Here is a 17756-nt window from a genome sequence, read left to right as displayed (position 1 = left end):
CACTGTGTCACTCCCTGAAATATCTGACAGTAATTGATGTGACATCCTCAAAAGGTACAGTATGCACATGCGGTCTTAACAGTACTATAACAGGAGTGCTAAGTCAGTTTATATCTTGTCTGGGTGAATGAGGTTGCATGGGCCTGGCAATTTATTTGTTTCATTAAAGCGCACTTGCACTTTTTTCTTAATTGTTTGCCACTTTCAATCAAAGGAAAACAAATTTGGCTTCATGTCAGGTATGTGCAACGTTCATTGTTCGTCATCACATTGGCTTTATTGTACTAATCTCTAGCTGTCACTCACAAGAGGAAAAAGTGAGGGTGATTACACCCAATTGTGGAATATGAACAGCGAAATACAAATTACAATTACATTTGTTTTTTGCTTTTAAAATCAGTTAATTTGAGCCAATTTCAGCATAGGAGAGATATTTTATTGGTAGTCTGGTCATTTTGGGGCCCACCAGAAGTAGGACCACAACTACTTCACGTCAGCAGGGACCAGGAGATCAAACATGGATTTTTATCCGTGCAATGTTGGAGGCGACAACAGTTGAAGAAGTATAAACTATGATGCTAGACAACTTTTATTATTTTCCCGTCATTATGAATTCCTAAATTTAGCCACACTGAAATTTTCTTTAAATGTGTATAAAGCTGATGAAAGCACGACCACCTAACCAGAGGTCCATATGAATATCAAAAATCCATTATCATTCGTGCTATAATCTCAGGTTTTATCATAACTGGTGTCAAACTAGATAATTACCGGTGTAATGTCTGCATCATGGTGACTTGTTTTTGCAGGTTGCATAAGAGATTAACTCCAGCTAGCTGTTAATGGAGTCTATTCAAATTAACAAATTGATTATGCATGTCTTCATCCTCTTTGTTGATGTTGCCAAATCATTCGGTTCAGTACAGAGAGATGAAATAAACAGTGCAGACACTTTAACTGCTAAGAGTGCTTTCTTAGCCAAGGTAGGATGGACACTGAGCACCTTCCCACATACACCTCACCCTGTCACATGCTATCCAGAGAACTCACCCTGCAGTCTGCACCTAAGACACTCACTACCAATTATTTCTTCTTTTCCCATGGTTAAACACCTCATTGTGAATGATCCTGATGAACAGACCTTCCCATTTACGTCTGATTCAAAGACATCGGCTGTTCATCAACTTTAGTGACCTCAGTATCTGAGTGCACGTTCAAAGGTGACGTGTGGTTATTATGTTCCTCAAAAAAGAAAAGGAAAAAGTGAAAGCTTTCTCAAACCTGTTGCACACTTGAATTGTCATAAATGGGGAAAATCCAAAATATATCAAATACATCTCAAAAGCTTTAAGGCAAACATCCCTAATGTAGCATAAGTACATACCTCATGTCAGTTTGTTCTCATGTGTCTGTAAGTATTTCTACACAAATCATTTCTGGGCAGAATTAAATATTACCACTGAAGGTCCAAACTGTGCAGATTCATGATTGATGTTGCACAAAGAGTTAAAAGATAGATCTGATTAATAATAGAGTTTTAAAACGTGTGTGCTGCAGAGATTTTGTGAAGCAAATGCAATTTGTCAAACACAAACCAACTGAAACTAGTCACATTCAACCATGCACACTTTAACTCACTCTATTTTTTATGACGCTGTCATCTCAACCCATCATTTTGCATCTTTTTCTCCTTCTACCGATTGTCACTTGCCTCTGAAAGGTGATGTTTAACTGATTTACGGTCACTTTTGATTTCTGCTTTGCTTTCACCACCCCACCTCTAGGCTCTTAAGGCTTGGTTTTTTCCCTGCGGCAAATAATGGGCCAGCTTTGTCAGAAGTATGACAACCGCCACAAGGTAAAACCACACCTCTAAGCACATCTGAAATGAGTGCATTGAATTTCTCTCTCTCTCTCTTGCTCTCCCCTTTTCTTCTCCAATCATAACTTGTTCCACTCATTCTACTTCTCACACATTCCAACAGGTCAGCAAGATTTACCTACAGGTAGAGAGTCACTTTCACTGAGTGAGCTGACACTAACTATTCAGTTTATATTGAATTAAGTATTTAGACCCAATATTTATTTTCGGCTTTAAATGGAGAATTCTACATGGTTCATTTTATACAATTTTATCAAATTTAGAAACTATGAAGTCAAAGTCTGAAGTTGACAACTCAGCTCTTGCATTAACTTCAGTCAGTACAAAGGACCAAAACCAGGGCTGGCAACAAACTAATCCCAAGACTTTGCTCCCTAATCCTTCTTATAGCTCTCAAATGACTTTAGACCACACTCAAATACTTTTCCTCTTTTGTAAACTTGCACATTATACCACAGTGGTGGGTATGGTTGGTGCTTAACATTTCTAAAGGACTGGTTGTTGATTTTTTTAAAATATGCAGGGCAGGTCTCCTCCTTTTTGTTCTTCCAGTCCGTCTCATGGGAACTAAAGCTCACTAATACCTAAGCTTATCAGCCAATTGCTCAGTTCTTTGGAAGCTCATCAAGTTGTGTGTTAGTCATAAGTTCCAGAGTGTATCACAGATAGGGCCCGGGCAGAAAAAATGGTACAAAAATGATCCGGAGCAATAATTTTTTTTTTTTACAAAAACAAGGAGGGAAAGCTGAGATGAAAGGCTGCAGTCAGAAAAAAAAAAACCCTTGGCTATAATAAAATTATGTTACATCAGCTGAGAGTCTATAATAAGGCTGTTTGAGATGTCAACTGTGATAGTAAAGCAGTGTGTTGAGGGAAGTATGTTGCAGCTGTTGTCTCTACACAACCTGTTTGAGTTGTTGTACTCTACTACACATTCATGGAGCTTTGATTCCGCATCTCCTGTTTCTGATTCACTGCATGTGTCCACGCCCTTTCACACCCATACACACTCCTACAAACAAGCACCAACACTACACGCTCAGACAGTTCATTGCATTTTTCCTCTTTGATTAGAAAAGGGAGCTATATAAACACTAGTACCAATGGGTTTTTATTCACTACTCGTTGCTATTAATTGATCACTGAGATTTTCATTGATGACTTTTTCTATCAGTCTTTGATCGTCTTTCAGTTTCTGCACCACTCCCTACAGCACAAAGAGCCTCTGCATGAAAACAGGCTCTGACAAGAACTACATTTAGCTGTAACCCCTTTCAGATCAACTTTCCTTTTTCTTTTTTTTCTTTCTTTTTTTTTTTTTTTTTTTTTTATTACAAGTCAAATCTAACTTGTTCCAAACTTAGTGAGTTATGCTGCTGTCTTGCCTGAACCTGCTTTCTGCTGGCTGTGGTAAAAACAAGCCTTGCCCACAGGCGCCAATAAGAAAACAGCACAGGCTGTAATAACTGTGTTGGGTGAGTTTGACTAAAACATGACAATGAAAGTACTGAAATGGTTATTGCTCTTTGGCCCTACGCACTTGAGAAGGCCCTCAGTTCTTTCAAAGCTTCTCATTGGCAGATGGTATGATAGTAGATGGTTGATTATCTGCAATCAATTTTTTTTTACATCCGTTTATTTGGACCCGGAGTCACAGGGGGGGCTGAAGCTTCTCCAAACATTGAATGGGGGAGAGGAAATACCCCTGGAGCAATTATTATATTAACACACCTCATGAAGAATTCCAGCTGCCATGGATGATGATTTGAGGTTAACATTAAGTTAAGACAAACTGCAGTCTATTGACTTTTTTCATGTAAGGACGAGGAAACGGAAGAGGTGGCAAAGTCACATCCATGTACTCCAGTATTGTACTGTAGATTCTTGTACTTTACTTGATTACATTTAACATTACTTACTCACACTCCATTACATTTCAGAGGGAAGTATTGTACTTTCTACTCAGTTACATTTATCTGATGGCTATATTTACTTTGCAAATAAAGATTTTACCTTTAAAACATGTCTTTATCTATAAATATATAAAATATAAATATAATCCATTTTTTCTAAATTACAATACCCAACAATATGGCTGGATTGACGTGTTATAGGGGGCACTGCACAAAAAAAAATTTATGGTCCATCTGGCTCCCATCCTTCATTAGGTAATATATATATGGAGCCATGACATATCCATATGACATTTGGGATTGGCTCCAGCCAATCCCATATGACATTTGGCAAGGGTGGGGCACACCCTGGAAAGGTCACCAGTCTATCACAGGGCTGCCATATACAGACAAACAACCATTAACACTCACAGTCACACCTGCGGGCAATTTAGAGTCATCAATGAACTTGCATGTCTTTGGACTTTGGGAGGAAGCCCACACAGGCACAAGGAGAACATGCAAACTCCAAACAGAAAGGCTGCAGAAAGCCGACAGAAAATTCTTCCTGTGCTCACCACTGTACCAACGTGCCGCACAGAATAAACTAAGGCTATGTCCACACTATTTTAAAACACATCTCTTTTCCTACATCTCGTCCTGCTGTCACACTACTCCAGAGTTTGAGTTTTGGAAATGCTGCTGGCCCTGTTTTAGTTTGAAAACTCCCGATACAATGGGTGAAAGTTGAAGAGTTGCTGAACTGTTGTTGCAACAGCCAATAAATGCATATAACAACACCTGTCATCGACTATCATAACAGGATGAGAAGTGAGGACTAGCTGCTTGTTTCTCCTGCTTCTTGGCTGCTACTACAGTTTCATTGAGTGAACATGTAAATCTGCACCGTTAAAGTGCCTGGAAAATAACATTTGTTTTGTTTTTTTATTTGTTTTTTTAAAGGTGGTTAGAGAATGTTTAGGTGGTGCTATTATTTAGTCCATGACGCCCACTACTGAGTAAAGATAAAGAGGACAGTCATGCCTACATGAAGTCATTGTTGTTGTGTTCAATAACATCTTATGCAACATTTACAACATGAAAAAAGTTGTAACTTTTGTGAGTGCACTCACAAGAGGACTTCGCCACAGTACAGGCCCATGTGAAGCTACATAACCATCTTTGTATGAAAGCACAGAGAGGAGCTATGAGAAATAGTGAGAAGGAAACAAAATCAAACCAGGATCATAATTTTCTGATTTATTTGTACTTTAAATGACTTTATTTATGCAAACATGTTTTTGTATCTGGGTGTGGCCTTCAATTATCAGTGCATTCTTGTTTACAAGATCATCCTCTTGTTACTGTGTTAAATTGCTGTGCACATCTGTGCATGTCCAAAGACCAGCAGACACAGGGCATGATTCAGGCTTTGAACACAAAAGAAAAGACTAGCACTTTCTCCTCCCTTTTCATACCTCGCCCACTCTGCATGCCCATAAATGATTATGAATCAGACTTACATGGCATCAACAGATGACAGTCTGGGTGGACCTGCTACATCTGGTTTACGCATCATAAAGTGTAGCACACACACACATACACACTGAATGGTCCCTGCAAAGTGTTACAGTGTAATGTGATATATCTTGGGTCAAAATACATATACACACATATCTGCACACCTTGAAATAGCAGTGAATAGCTGTATAGTATTTTGCTATTTAAGCTCCATTAAACAAATTTCTTTATCAATACTAAATAAAACAATGCACCAAAATGTAAACGCACCTCTTGTACAGTACGTTGTCCAGGGTGCTGATGAATCTAACAACGCAATAGTGCCATCTTGTGGAAAAGCAAAAATTGGTTCCCCCCCTCAGGTTACTACATGCTGAAATGGTGGATATTACTGCTCCACCCTCCTGAGTATTCCTCGTTGAAGGGCAATCATTTTTTTGGAAACCATATTATACAATTAAATTTGCTATTGGACTGATGTGAGACAAGGTTTCCTTCTTTTTCATTTCTAGTTTCAACTGCGGATAAGGACTTATTCTTCGAGAATCTGCAGGGGGAAAGTTGGGAGACAGTGCGTCTACCTGTGTTGAGAGCCAGTCTGCCAAGTAAGTGAACACACTCTGGCACACATACACACAAACACTTTGTGCTCAGAATGTCTCACTGCAGTGGCATTTCTAAAGGGGCTGTTGAAGCCTGATGCAACAGTATGCAGTATTCCCTGCATATTTACAGTGAACTAATGCTCTCGCTGATGCTAGTCTCATTGATGAGTGTTCACATTACTAGCTTTCTTTGCTGCATGTTTGCAAAATGGATGCTGTTTTTAGAAGATTTTATTGCTGACTTTGTTCGAGATCAACATGCTTGCCATATCTTTACAATGGCTCCTTTTCAGAATAAAACCTAATGACAACTTTACTTTTCTCTGTAAAAACACATGCAGGCTTTGTGTTGCTTTGTATTTTGGACTAACAGCTGAGTTTTTATTACTTCATAAAGCATTCCCTAGCCTACAAGCCTACCTCTAATCCTAACCTACACCTAATTCTAACCTGAACCCTGAAACCAAGTCTTAACCCACAAACAGGACCGTCCACGATGTGCTCAGTTTCCCAAAATGTCCTCACTCCCAAGGTCTAAAACTCAAACTGATCTTCACAAAGATAGAAGTACAAGTACACTTACAGACACGCAGAGGGTGGTTGGCATCAGCTCTTCTCCCAGCCTGCAGTTTAGGTGGTAAGATATTGCCCCCTGGTGGTAAATAATTGGAAAAAAAGGGAGAAAAAATATTTTAATATTTTCTGCATTCACTCTCACCTGTCTATGTGTATGTGTTTATCAGCCTTATTATTATTATTATTATTATTATTATTATTATTATTACTATTATTATTATTATTATTTTATATAAGTGCTTATGTAACCCAAATGCTGTTAATACAAACACAGTGAAGCTGCCCATCACAGCAGAGCTCTACAGAACATCCCTATTGGGGTGTCATAGTTACCAGGAGTAACCAAGACAAACCCTTACTTGGTCATTTGTGACTTCATCCTCTCAAAACAATTTTTTCTTTAAATAACTTTAACACATTTTAGGAAGAAATAACCTCATTACTCTTTTATCATTCCAGTGGTTGGAATAATGGACCAACATTTCAAGCTGTCTGACTATATTTTATTGATAATAAAATATTTAAGATACAGGCCACATTCAGAGTCCTCTTTTTCCCCCACTCCATATACATATACCGCAGTTATGACAGCAAATGACAGTTAAAAATCATTAATCAAGTTGATTCTGACTTTTCTTATAGAAATCCAGACGCCAGGATGTTAGGGGCAAAATAATGCAGATGACCACAGAGCCCCATACAACAATTCAATGACACTAAGGTTACCATGGCAATACAAACATGGCATAAGTAGTGTAATGAAAACTCTGTAAGACAGGGCCAGATAATTAAGCCACAGCCAAGCTGTTTAATGTTACAGGTCTGTCAAAAACTGGTGCTATAAAAATGAAATTGCAGGAAAGTGTCACAATCAAATCACAGTTCATTTAGGAAAACTCGGAAGCCAGTACAGTGCACTAGTAGTACCAGGCACAGCTAGTGAGGGAGAGTGCAAATTCTCCATAGGCCAGACTGTCGTGCCTTCATTGTTCATGTCCCCCTTAAGATGCATGGGACACATTTATAGGCTTATATGCAGTTGTAGCCAAGAGATTCTTAGTTTAACTTAGCATAAATAATAGAAATTGGGGAAACAGCTAGCCTGACTGTCCAAAGATTACAAAATCTTCCTATCAGCACCTCTAAAATCACATCATTTGTTTAATCAATCAGCATGTTATGTGCAGGACTATACCCTGTACCCTAACAGAGCAAGGTTAGCATTTTCCTCCTGTTCCCACTCTTTTCTAGATGTCATTTTCCAGGACATTTCAAAGACAGGACAGAGAGAAATCATGCCATTCAGCAATACGTTCCTATCTGTGGAAGTCTGATTTAAAATAAGTGCAGTCTATACTTATCTATGAAATCATCTCTTACATTCTTAATTAATTATGAAATTATGACAAATTGATCGCAAGAACTTTTGCTATGTAAATAAAGTTAAAATTAAATTAAATAATTAAAATCATTATAAGTTCATAACCTGACTGACTTCTTTTTATGAATTTTAACCATTGCTGCCTGACCTCCAATAACTAATTAGCCTGTCCTAAACACCAATAATACAAATAGTAGCCTACAATTTTCCCTACTGATAAATCTGGACTCAACTTTAAAGCTATATGTAAGACTCAAAGACTAATTTGCAATGATTATTCACTGCCGCGGGGTCTTATCAGTTTATCACACATTAACCCCTTTACTAGTAATAAGAAATGAAGGTTGCCGTTAGCGAGTATTTAGCTGATGTTTGACGAACAAACAGTTGGGCTCCCATTCATCAAATTGACCTCGGATTCCCATTGATTATATCAACTCTCAGCTATGTCCAACACTCATTTGAAACCTTTGCTCCAAGCCAGGGTTGAATCACAAACCTTAAACCTTTAGCTACAGGCAAAACAAGCTAGCAAGCACCGTCAACTTCAGCAACTGAACCAAACATGCTAACCCATTATTAAACAGGTTAAAGCAAGTTGGGAGGAAACTTGGACGTTAATCTATAAACTTAATAAAAAAAATACCACAGTTAGCAGCCAACAGTGACTTAAGTGCATTCAAAGGATAATGTAACTTACATTTATCAGAGTTTCGGCCACTTCAGTTGTAAATCATCCAACCTCCACGCATGCAGCCTATTCAAAATACTGTCGTCCATGAACTAGCTTACCATTTCAACGTCAACATGATCCTGAACATAACTTTGCCCTAAATTAGATGAATGTTGAAATCATTTTCCATGACAACACAATATTTTCCAAGACTTGTTGCTTTTTCTCCCATTTTCCATGTGTTTTCCATGACCAAAACTGACAACTGTTTTTGAGGACACGTGAGAACTTTCTCTTTATGCTGAACTAAGCTAATTGTCTCATTGCTGCAGCTTTGTAATTACAGGACATTTATGTGAGTGGTATTGATCTTCTAAATGATTTTGCAAGCATATTTCATGTCCAAAATTTTGAAGAAAATTAATAAAATAAAATAAGTTAATTAAAATAATAAATCATATATTCATCATTTTTTTGGGGCATTTTTATTGAACACATTTCATATCAATACCAGATCAGTAACCCCCCCCCATCACCAAAACTGAGAAACCCATCAGGTCCGACCATGCAACAGTGGAGACGAAAAAACTCCCTTTTAAGGGGAAGAAGCCTCTTGACAGAACTGTGGTGCGTGGCCATCTGCCTGGACTGGTTAGGTTGAGAGAGAGAGAGAGAGAGAGAGAAATGAGGGAGAAGGGTTAAGGCGAAGGGAGAGAAGGGGGGGTGAGAGAGCGAGAATGAGAGAGTTTTAGACCAGCAAAGTGTCTGTGCCGCTCTCAAACCAGTGTTCCTGGCCGAGAGCCGGTTCTTTGGCTTGGTTCATACCGCGAAGAAGCAGCACCAGCTCCAAACCGGCCCTTGAACTTCCTTGGTGGAAAAGGGTTAAATATGTCACAGGGCTGTCTAATAGTCATTTTTAAAAATGCAAGTCTTACCTAGACAAGTCAAAACCTCTGAGGTGAAAAAGGTCAAGGGTCAATACTCAAGCCTAGAGGTCAACAAGTCAGCATTCTCTCAACTCTTAACAAGCCAATTAGGCCAATGACCTGCCAATCATATATCAGAGGCAATGCCCAGGATGAGACTTTTCTATATTTGGACTTGTTTTTATTCTCTGCATGCTGAGACTCCAGCGGTTTCCTGTGTGTGGTGATCTCAATGTCCAGAGCCAGCTTTGACGTTCATCAGGTCCTGGTATTCTCTGATTCTCTGAATAATGAAATTGATTTTAAACCCAGTGTCTAAATCCAGAAATAAAATTAACGAAAAACAAATAATAGTATCGAACTGTTTTTTATATTTCTTAGTATTTGTTTAGAGAGCAATGTATTAGTGACACTTAATTGCCCAAATATGTCCAGTTAAGTGGTATTGTTTCAATTCACTTTATAATTTTATACTATTCTGGTACATCATCAGTCACACAAGAAACCACATATGACAGGTGTCACTTTTCATGGCCAACTATCTTTCTTTCAGCCACTATCAACCATGTGATTGGACTTTGATGTAAAAATGAAATCTCGTGTTTAATTTTTGACTTTCACACATGACAAACATGCATCTTTCTAAACATACAGTGGTATTCAGAAGTCTGAGACCATTTTCCCAATCGCTTGAATGGGAAAATAACTCTCGATATTTTTTTCTTTCTTTCTTTCTTTCTTTCTTTCTTTGAGTAATCATTTCAAATTAATACTAACACATCGTATTCTTTTCAGTAAACACATTTTTATTTTGTTTGGTAGCAAAAACAGCACCTCAGGACAACAGTATGATGTGGGCAGCCTCCTAAGGGGTCGAACAGTTTCAGTTACAGGACACGCATAGGGAAGACATGCACTACCTACTGTAGCAGGCAATTTTAAGACATTAGTTGACCAACAACACTGGAGCACTGTTTCAGTACATTCACATTCCTTTGACGCCACAGTCCATTGGATGCAACACAGTTTTGAAGGTGACAGCCCTTCGTGTACAGAATAGCTGTTGCAATGATTTCAAGGAAGTGTTTTTTTCATATCTGCAATTTGCCCAGTTTTTTTTTTTATCTCATTTTCCAAGGACAAAACTTTTCTTTTAGTACAGACAGTTATACATCAGATCATAAATTCTTTTGGTCCCTTTCAGGGCTTTGGTAGTGTTCATTGCTGTTTCATGAAAAAACATGTTTAGGCTGTATTGGAGAGTGGCTGGCAAGCATTTTACTTCACACTTGTTTATTATGAAAGTTTTGGGCGAGGGGGTGAACTGTGAGTATAAAACTACCGGAGAGGCAGAGGAGATCATAGCAGACAGGTAGCTACACCTCTAAACTAGACAGCTCAATCCTCAATGACCTCAGAGGACTCGGACACCACTCTACCGTCCTTGGTCTCGATCATTTTGATAACGACGTTCTTCTTGCTCTGGGTGGTGCTGTATCCGCCAGCACTGCCGCCGCTGAAGCCGCCAATGCCGCTGCCGTATCCACTGCCACTGCTGTATCCACCGCCGCTGCCGTATGCACTGCCGCTGCCGTATCCACCGCTAAAACCGCTGGAGTACCCGCTGGAGTAGCTACTCTTCATGGTGTCCATGGGGAAACCGCTGTAGCTTGCTGTTGAGAGAGGAGAGGTTGGAGGAAACTTTAAAATGTGTGGAATCCGTTGAAACGGATCCAAAAATCCAAACAGACATCCAAACTATGAAAGCTGGGTCAACAAAGGTGACTTACTGCTCTGTTGGGAGATGTTGATAGCCTTGATGCCATTCACCAGCCTGTCTTCCTCTCCCTCCAGCAGTTTCCTGTATGTGGCGATCTCAATGTCCAGAGCGAGCTTGACGTTCATCAGGTCCTGGTATTCTCTGATCTGGCGGGCCATGTCCTGTTTGGCTCTCTGCAGGGCGTCTTCCAGGTCCTTGATGCGGAGCTTGGCGTCCTTCACAGCCAGCTCACCGCGCTCCTCAGCCTCTGCGATCTGGGCCTCCAGGTTGGCACGCTGGAAAATTTTTTTATTTTTTTTTAAATCAGACTTTGTCTACTCTCCTGATTGTTGGATGATTTTGTTTAAGAATATAAACTATAATATAATAGCTCAAAATACCATTGTGCCAAAACACATTTTTCATACCTGTCCCTTGACAGCATCGATCTCTGATGTCAGTCTCTGGATCATGCGGTTGAGGTCTGCGATCTCTGTCCTGGTGGCTCTCAGGTCATCCCCATATCTGTTGGCGGATGTCTGCATCTCCTCATACTACATGAACATCAGCAAAACAACATATTACAAACCTGAAAGCCTCTTAATGAGCACACCGTGATTAAAATGTTTTTTAAAATGACATAAGGTTAAAGTAAGAGTCGTCCATTACCTTGGTCTTGTACCATGTCTCTGCTTCGGCACGGGTGCGGTTGGCGATGTCCTCATACTGAGCCTTCACTTCAGCCACAATAGCGTCCATGTCCAGGTTGCGGCTGTTGTCCATCTCCACAATGACTGAAGTGTCCTTGATCTGGCTCTGGAGCTCACGCAGTTCCTGAAGAAGAACAACAAAAAAACAACGACAGAAAAAGAGAGAGAGATTAGTCAACCCAACCTCAAGAATTGCACAAGAAGTGAGTCAAGATTTTTAACAGATGTTCAACTATTCCAAGATGATAACCACAAACATCTCAAGCATGCTATGACTGGATAGATAAATCAAAAATAATGCCGATGAAAGCAGCAAACAGTTCGGAGGTTGGCAGTTTTAATGTCTGGAAGGAAAGTATGAAACAAACACATGGCTCAGTTTGTGCCGTACCTCCTCGTAGATCGACCTCAGGAAGTTGATCTCATCTGTCAGACTCTCGAGCTTGGCTTCCAGCTCAACCTTATTCATGTAGGCCTCATCGACATCCTGGAAGCAAGAGAAGTGTTTGTCAGGACTGACGCACATTTACATCTTCAGTGACAGAACAGAATGAAAATGCTTCAAGAAAATGCAATTAGGACATAAAATTTGCAGTTGAGAAAAATCAGGATGCTGACCTTCTTGATGAGGACGAAGTCATTTTCACATTCTGTGCGCTTGTTGATCTCATCTTCATACCTGAGAGGGAAAAATCAGATTTTGAATATTCAGGAAAATCACATCTGATGCTTCTGTGTGTTTATACACTGATGTAACACTAGGAGGCACAAGTAGTCCATCACTTACTCTTTACCTCCTCTGGGGCATTTGTCTCACACTGTCTGTTGACTCAGGGCCAAGCCCGTGAGGTGTTACTGATATTTCTCCCTCGGGGGCTCCTCAGCCCATACGCTCCATTTGTTTGTGGACAACTAACAAATATGTGCGGCACTGTTGTTTGTGTGTTGTGTTGTGTTCGAGACATTCGTGCTTTTGTCTTCTTATCTAAAGCCATGGAGAGATTTCCTGACAGCCCACTCTGTAAAATGAGTTTTACCTCCCTGTCATATGTAATGTAATGGGTGTTCAGAACATGCTTTCTCAGTGTTGTAATCCTCTCGAGTTTGTATGATGCAAGACAATGGACAGATGCAGGGAGGAGTCCACAAAAAGATTAACTCAGTGTACTGCTGTAATGTTCCAGTGCAATCTAAATGAAGAATGTGAATCCTAGATGACCCATATGCTTCCTTATGGGATGAATAAGGCCTGATGCTACGCAAAACAGTTGATTTTTATCCCCCCCTCCCCCCATTGCCCCGTCCACACTCACTTGTTCTTGAAGTCCTCCACCAGGCCCTGCATGTTGTGCAGGTCAGCCTCCAGCTTCATCTTGTCGTTGCCCAGGCTGTCCAGCTGTCTGCGCAGGTTGCCGATGTACGCCTCGAACATGGCGTCGATGTTGGAGCGAGTGGTGGTCTGTCCCTGCAGCAGGTTCCACTTGGTCTCCAGCATTTTGTTCTGCTGCTCCAGGAAGCGGACCTGATGGCCGGAGAAAGACGCAGAAAGAGGAAAAAAAAAAGAAGGTTATAATATTGAATGAATAACTGGAGGACTTGAACATCAGTCAATCAATAGGTAAGAAACCACTCAAAAAGCCTGCACAAAGAATCAATGACTTACATGCTTGTATACTGTTACAGATGTTCATAGTCACTACTTGTAGATTATTATGAAATTCCCATTAGAAGTGTAGTGTAACTGCAATGTGCTCTGCCACCATACAATGACATCGCACAAAAATAATCAATCCCAGGATCAACCTGTCACACCTCTTGTTTATTCATTGTCTACAGTCTTTGTTGTTCTTATCTATCTTTGGTGATCTCTGAGCTGTTTTTGGCTGCGTTTCAACACTGGCCGAGCTTTTCCAAAGGAAGAACATCATGACGTATGTGCATCCTGACAGGAGGCAGAGGGGAGGGAGAACAAGACAAGGTTGGAAAAAGCCTGTGATGGAGTAACAGAGCTAGTTAACCCTTCATCTTCCATGTCTTCCTGTTTTTGTACAGCGAGGTTCCCAGCCATAGAAGACAAATAGAGAGAGGGAGAGACGAGGGGGGGAGGGGTGAAGCCAAGTTACATCCACAGGCAGCTGCAGAGAAGTAAATATTTGACTGTGTTATAGGTGTGAAGACAGGAGAGTAGAAAGTGAGCTGGAGGTGGAGCGGGGAAAGTGGAGGCCTTCAGCAGCAGCTGAGGAGAGGAGGAGGGGAGATGTGAAGGTAGAGGATGAGCAGGTGGGGAGTTTGCATATTTTGTGAACAGTAAAGGTGAGATAGTGAAAGCAGATATGTGACACAGTGGACCTTGCCCCACTCCACAGGTAACATCTAAACAAGAACTTCGTTTGAACTGGTGGAAATACAGATAATAAAAGCGCCTCCAAATTTACTGCCGCCATGAGATAACACGCAATAGGAGTTTGTCGTTGTGTGTTTAAGTATGCAAACTCCATGCACTACATCTTCTCTTAATCATTGCGCTGAATGCAGAAGGAGAGCTGATATGCAGCCAGTCAGCTGGCAATGACCAGAACATGAAACCAACCGGCCTTTTTAAATATTAACCCGCTGCTGAGGCCTTGAAGGACAGGAGTGTTACGTAAATACTGGACTTTAACGCCGATTATGGTGATGATGATTAAAAGTCAGTCAATGAAAAGACACTTCTTATGAAATAGGTCACTGTGAAAGAAAGTATTGTGATTAAGGTAACGATGGCACTGAATACTGACTGTATGTGTGTGTGTGTGTATGTGTGTTGGGGAGGGGTGGGGTGGGGGCCACCAGGGCAGTAGAAAGAGCCACACCCCAGAGAAGGGAGGGACCAGTCCCAAGGTAACTCGTATCACAAGCCCTGAGCTCTGCCCTGACACACCCTTAGCTTTCTCTCTCTCTCTCTTTGTCTTTCTGTCTCTCCATTCTGCACGTCTGTTTTTCATCACTATAAAAAAAAAAAGGCAGTCGGAGCCAAAAGATAAAGAGCATAACCCTAAAGTTTGAGCACATTCATTCTTTTCTGCCATGACCGCATTTGTGGGAGGTGATGAAAGTTGAGAGAATAAATCAACTTTCTCTGCACAGCCAAAGTGAAGAAATCAGCATTACAGAGCATGTGGCAAACATATGGGCCTCTACATCCAATATTACATAACAATTTCACAGCACTGAAACACTTTGACTACAGCATGACTGAACTTTTGAAGAGAAGAATGAAGCACAGACTGGTGCCTCGGTGACCAATGGATTTGACACACACACACACGCACACAGACACACGTATCTGCCTCTGTTACCTTGTCAATGAAGGAAGCAAAGCGGTTGTTGAGGCTCTTGATCTGCTCCTTCTCCTGGGTGCGGACGGCTTGGATGGTGGGGTCGATCTCGAGGTTCAGGGGGGCCAGAAGGCTCTTGTTCACTGTGACGGCGGTGATGGGGGCCTGAGCAACCATGCCACCACCAAAGCCACCACCAAAGCCACCACCAAAGCCACCACCATAGCCACCACCCATGCCCATGCCTGCGCTTGAGCTTAGGCCATAGGAAGAGGAGCTGGTGATGCCAGCTCCTCCATAGCCCCTGTTGCTTCCTCCAAAGGAACTCCTGACACTGTAGCTCTTGCGGGAGGTGACACCGCCTGGTCCAGCATAGGAGCTGCTGCTGAAGCTCCGTGGGGCGTTGGAACTCTTCACACTGTAAGAGGTGGTCCTATATGCTGAAGACATTCTGAAATCTGGAGTGGATCTTTTCTTCTTTTGGATGAATTGAGTCTGGGAAGGTCAGACCGAAGGGCTCGGTTGGCAAGGCGAGCAGGCAGGCAGAGGGGACAGACCAGAGTGGATAGAAAGAGGAGAAACTTCTGAGGAGTTTTAAAGGCTGGTGGTGTGGGAGGGGCCTGGGCTAAGCTGCCATTGGCTGCAGGGCTGGGTGAGAGGGGGAGGCAGGGCTGTAACTTTACACTTCTATGACACATTGTCCAGTCATTCAAAACCATTACCTGGTCTTTCTACAGGCTTCTCTGTGTTGTTAGAGAAAACCCTATCTTTTGAGAGGACTGTCAGCAGTTAAATTTCTTTGCTTTATCTCCTGTTTCTGTGTTTGTGTGTGTGTGTGTGTGTGTGTGTGTGTGTGTGTGTGTGTGTGTGTGTGTGTGTGTGTGTCTGCCGGTGAAACCACAGCTGATTCACAAAGCAGGATCAGGAGGTCTGATTAAAAAAAATAATCGTTTATGATCAGTCTCACAGAAAATGCAGAGTGTGTGTGCGGGGGCGGGTCAGCTGGTGGGTGGTTGATAAGAGGTTAAATTGTCCTTACGTATTAATTCTGCTTTACATCGGTAAATGAAGGTGTGTTTATAATGCAGTGATAAGGTATGTCTGTGTGTAAGGAGGGAGGGGCTGCTGATCAGGGAAAGTTATGTTTTCACTCATAACTGTTTGTGTGTTTGTCAGAAGGATTAGGCAAGTGCTGAACCGAACTGCACGTAACTCAACATTTGCGTCAGTTTCACAGGAAATAATGTTTGGAAGTTCATATTAAAAATAAAATAAAAAAATCCGACATTGACGGTCTATATATTATATTGTATTTTATATTATATTGTATTATACTTATTATTAATGACTTACTGTTTTATGACAAATAAATCATTTACATTGTCAGACTACTTCCTTTTTCCCTGTTATTTTTTCCAGTATTAGAGCTTCACCGACATGTGCAGCATTGTTTGGCCGTGCCAGTGTTGTGTGTTCTGCTGAAAGCCTTTTTGGTTATTATTTGGACTATACAGCAATCAATGTGGAATGTAGAGTGTGATGCAATAGTGTCTGATTAATTATAGTAAATTTGGTAACACATTCCTTTCTCTTCACCTTCTTTTCTGTTAGTTTATTTTGTGGCCTGTTTACACAGAAATGTTACAGATTAACTTACTATGCCTATTTCTATCTTGGGTCCATCACACAGTTTAGGATGACAAGCCTTCCTAAGTTGTTTTGAATATTGAAATACACACCAGGACAGGTTTGACTACAGGTCGTTCTGGACACAGTTCAAAACTCTTCCCAACAAATCTAATTTTTCATTGTTAGCTTCCAGGAATGCAGTTTGTCTTCGTTTTCTTAAAGGACCAGTTCAGCATTTTGGGGAATTCACCTATTTGCTTTCTTGCCATGACTTACATGATAAAATTGAAACCACTCTCATGTTTGTACTGTAGCAGCAGGTTAGTCGAGCTTATCTTAAAGACTGAAAACAGTTAAAAACAGTCAGTCCGACGGTATCAAAATCCACCAACCAGCGCCTCTTAAGCTCACAAATGAACATGTTATATAAAGTGTTATATCTTATTTTTCATATGTGTAAAAATTCAAAAAAATATGTGTAACAGGTAAGAACCATGTTTGTATTGATTCACCTGTTGGTCACAGGTAAAATTGATCTCAATGTGGGCGGCAGGGTTGGGGTTAGGGTTAACCAGGTGAAATAAACATTAGAGCAGAAAAAATTAAACAGAAAAATGAAATGAAATGAAAATAAAGGAGCAGTTTAGCCGCTATGTTTTATTTTTAACTTGTGAATGTCTACGACACAAGCTCTCACCCCTCAATCATGACTCCATAAGTAAGGATGCAGCAACAGGGCAGTAACTTTGGAAGATTACTCCAAAATCTGTGTGTCACTTCTTACATCAGGAACAAATGGGAGCTGACTGAGTGAGTGCTCGTTTGAATGGGATAGTACGTTGCACAAAATAACCTCAGATCAGCCATCATGTAAGCCGTGCATAA

General features: G+C 40.8%; 1 protein-coding gene across 1 annotated transcript; it reads right to left on the bottom strand.

Moving 5' to 3' along the window:
- Positions 1-10241: 10241 nt before the first annotated feature.
- On the bottom strand, positions 10242-15816 carry krt8 (keratin 8). Its single transcript, XM_023403689.2, has 8 exons — positions 15264-15816; positions 13239-13447; positions 12544-12604; positions 12317-12412; positions 11885-12049; positions 11644-11769; positions 11247-11511; positions 10242-11129 (listed from the first exon to the last, which is right to left on the bottom strand). Exons 1-8 carry the CDS (start codon positions 15690-15692, stop codon positions 10855-10857), a joined length of 1626 nt encoding a protein of 541 aa, XP_023259457.1. The 5' UTR covers positions 15693-15816; the 3' UTR covers positions 10242-10854.
- Positions 15817-17756: the final 1940 nt, after the last annotated feature.

Source organism: Seriola lalandi, unplaced genomic scaffold (genome assembly GCF_002814215.2).
Source record: "Seriola lalandi dorsalis isolate HSWRI2012SDOR001 ecotype SW California unplaced genomic scaffold, Sedor1 jcf7180002054178, whole genome shotgun sequence".
Lineage (NCBI taxonomy): Eukaryota > Metazoa > Chordata > Actinopteri > Carangiformes > Carangidae > Seriola > Seriola lalandi.
Note: the sequence above shows the minus strand (reverse complement) of the source record. Positions and strands in the feature narration are given on the sequence as shown.

Coding starts and splice junctions, on each gene's coding strand:
- krt8 (XM_023403689.2), bottom strand. CDS start 15,692: ATGTCTTCAGCATATAGGACCACCTCTTACAGTGTGAAGAGTTCCAAC. Junction 12,413..12,543: donor ACTTCGTCCTCATCAAGAAG/GTCAGCATCCTG, acceptor TCTTGCTTCCAG/GATGTCGATGAGGCCTACAT. Junction 12,050..12,316: donor TGAGGTCGATCTACGAGGAG/GTACGGCACAAA, acceptor GTTCTTCTTCAG/GAACTGCGTGAGCTCCAGAG.